The sequence below is a fragment of the Tachysurus vachellii genome, chromosome 25 (genome assembly GCF_030014155.1).
Source record: "Tachysurus vachellii isolate PV-2020 chromosome 25, HZAU_Pvac_v1, whole genome shotgun sequence".
In the NCBI taxonomy this organism is placed as follows: Eukaryota; Metazoa; Chordata; class Actinopteri; order Siluriformes; family Bagridae; genus Tachysurus; species Tachysurus vachellii.
The window spans coordinates 17,286,578-17,289,077 of NC_083484.1; the positions used below are offsets into that span (position 1 = coordinate 17,286,578).

The window sequence follows — 2,500 nt, forward strand, 5'->3', positions numbered from 1 at the left end:
ACTGGGTGGGACTGAGGGACTAAGCTTAGTCCTAAGGGACAGGGTGGGACTGAGGGACTGAGCTTAGTCCTAAGGGACAGGGTGGGGCTGTGAGGGACAGGTTGTATCTCACCTGACGTGTTTGCTGTAGATGAAGCACAGGACACACAGCTTGACCATGTTCCACGACGTGCTGTTGTCATAATGCATCAGATTCAGCGCCATGGCAACGTGAGAGTGACAATTATCACAGCAGAGATTGTGCTGCAAGTCGTATCAGATACACACAGGTCAGATTTATACCATCAACAATAATAATAACAACAATAATAATGGCAGGATTAAAACTAAATAGAAAAGAATATTAATAAATTAATTTAAAGCTACAATAACTAAATAAAATCAATAAACAAATCATTTTAATAAAAACTTTATGTAGTATTTATTTTACCATTCTGTGTTTGTATTCCTCTGAGGCATCGTGTACTGCAGTGTCCCACGCACTCTGACCTCCACCATACACTTTATTCTTATCCAATTTCCAGAACCTGCAGAAACACAAACACATCAGAGAAGCATATCAAACCACACGCCTGCACCCCACCTCACACACACGCCTGCACCCCACCTCACACACACGCCTGCACCCCACCTCACACACACGCCTGCACCCCACCCCACACAAGCCTGCACCCCACCCCACACACACGCCTGCACCCCACCCCACACACACGCCTGCACCCCACCCCACACACACGCCTGCACCCCACCCCACACACACGCCTGCACCCCACCCCACAAACACGCCTGCACCCCACCCCACACACACGCCTGCACCCCACCCCAAACATCATCATGGCGTCATCACATTACTTACAAAGTGGTCACTCACTTTGTTGGTTTTCCAAATGCCATGTTGTCCTCCTGCACACACACACACACACACACACACACACACACACACACACAAACACAGGTCAGGTTAGAGTTAAAATACATTACAGGTAGTAAAAACTGCATTCTCCTGCACACTTACAGACACAAAGTAAGGGCCTGCAAAGTCTCTGATCACTCCTGTAGAGGTACAAATTCCCATGTGACCAATAAATGGCAGAAACCATCTGAAACACACACACAAACACACACACACACACAAACATACACACAAACACACACACACACAAACATACACAGAAACATACACACACAAACACACACAAACATACACACACACAAACACACACAAACATACACACAAACATACACACACCATCTATTTTTATACATTTCTATGTATTTTATTTAGTGATTTCACCTGACAGAGTGTCATTTATGTTTATTCATTCAGATAAATATAAAGACTAATAAAAATAAACACATGACCAGAGCTGAACACAAATACTTTATAAATCCTAGAAGTGTTTCATACAGAATTTGATCTTTATTATAAAAGGTTCATAGCCTGAAGCTCCTGCGTGTGTAAATGAGTGTGTAAATGAGTGTGTGAGTGTGTAAATGAGTGTGTAAATGAGTGTGTAAATGAGTGTGTAAATGAGTGTGTGAGTGTGTAAATGAGTGTGTAAATGAGTGTGTAAATGAGTGTGTGAGTGTGTAAATGAGTGTGTAAATGAGTGTGTAAATGAGTGTGTAAATGAGTGTGTAAATGAGTGTGTAAATGAGTGTGTGAGTGTGTAAATGAGTGTGTAAATGAGTGTGTAAATGAGTGTGTAAATGAGTGTGTAAATGAGTGTGTAAATGAGTGTGTGAGTGTGTAAATGAGTGTGTAAATGAGTGTGTAAATGAGTGTGTAAATGAGTGTGTAAATGAGTGTGTGAGTGTGTAAATGAGTGTGTGCACTTACCTGGTCATTTACAGGTCATTTCACTCATACAAAACACTCATTTACTAAAACACTTATTTACTAAAACACTTATTTACTAAAACACGAATAAACAAAGCCCACTGTGTTCAGTCCTTTATTTATTGTCACTGTGTTTAATGAGATGTTATTTATTATCAGGGAATAAAAGCTGCAGGTCATAAATGAGTCCTGTATTCAGATCAAACGCTTATTAATAGTTTTATCAGATTATTATGTTATTTATTAAATAAGATGATTAATGTTTAGAGCTGACATTAGCATTAGCATTAGCTTCCTGACGTGACAATAACAATAATAAACAATAAATGTAGCCTTTTGTCCCTGAAGCTAAACAGCTAGCTGCCTTATTGTTCCCACTTGGCTTTATAACTAGTTAATAACGGTATAATAACGGTACCACACTCACGTCAGCCCGGGGATGGGAGTCCACACGATACAGAACGGATAGCGACTCATTTCTCGGTCGATCTTTTCGTATCCGGACTGAAAAGTCTTCATGGTGTCCAGCGCTGCGTCTGACACAGCGGCCATTACACGCCCGCCTGTGACGTCACGCCGAGGCGCCGACACCGCGCATGCGCAACTGACACGCATGCGCACGCATTATTAGTGACATTAAAGTGTCTAAATACAACTAAA

At 41.6% G+C, this 2,500-nt stretch overlaps 1 protein-coding gene across 1 annotated transcript in view; it reads right to left on the minus strand.

Annotated features, from left to right (window-relative positions):
- The window catches only part of tmem222a (transmembrane protein 222a), a 3,448-nt gene extending 1,032 nt beyond the window's left edge, over positions 1-2,416 (minus strand). Inside the window, exons 1-5 of the mRNA XM_060862133.1 lie at positions 2,268-2,416; positions 1,016-1,100; positions 872-903; positions 431-527; positions 113-243 (exon numbers count right to left, since the gene is read on the minus strand). Of these exons, the coding sequence (XP_060718116.1) occupies positions 113-243; positions 431-527; positions 872-903; positions 1,016-1,100; positions 2,268-2,392 (470 nt within the window). The 5' untranslated portion in view covers positions 2,393-2,416. The remainder of the gene's footprint in view (positions 1-112; positions 244-430; positions 528-871; positions 904-1,015; positions 1,101-2,267) is intronic.
- Between the last annotated feature and the right edge of the window lie 84 nt (positions 2,417-2,500).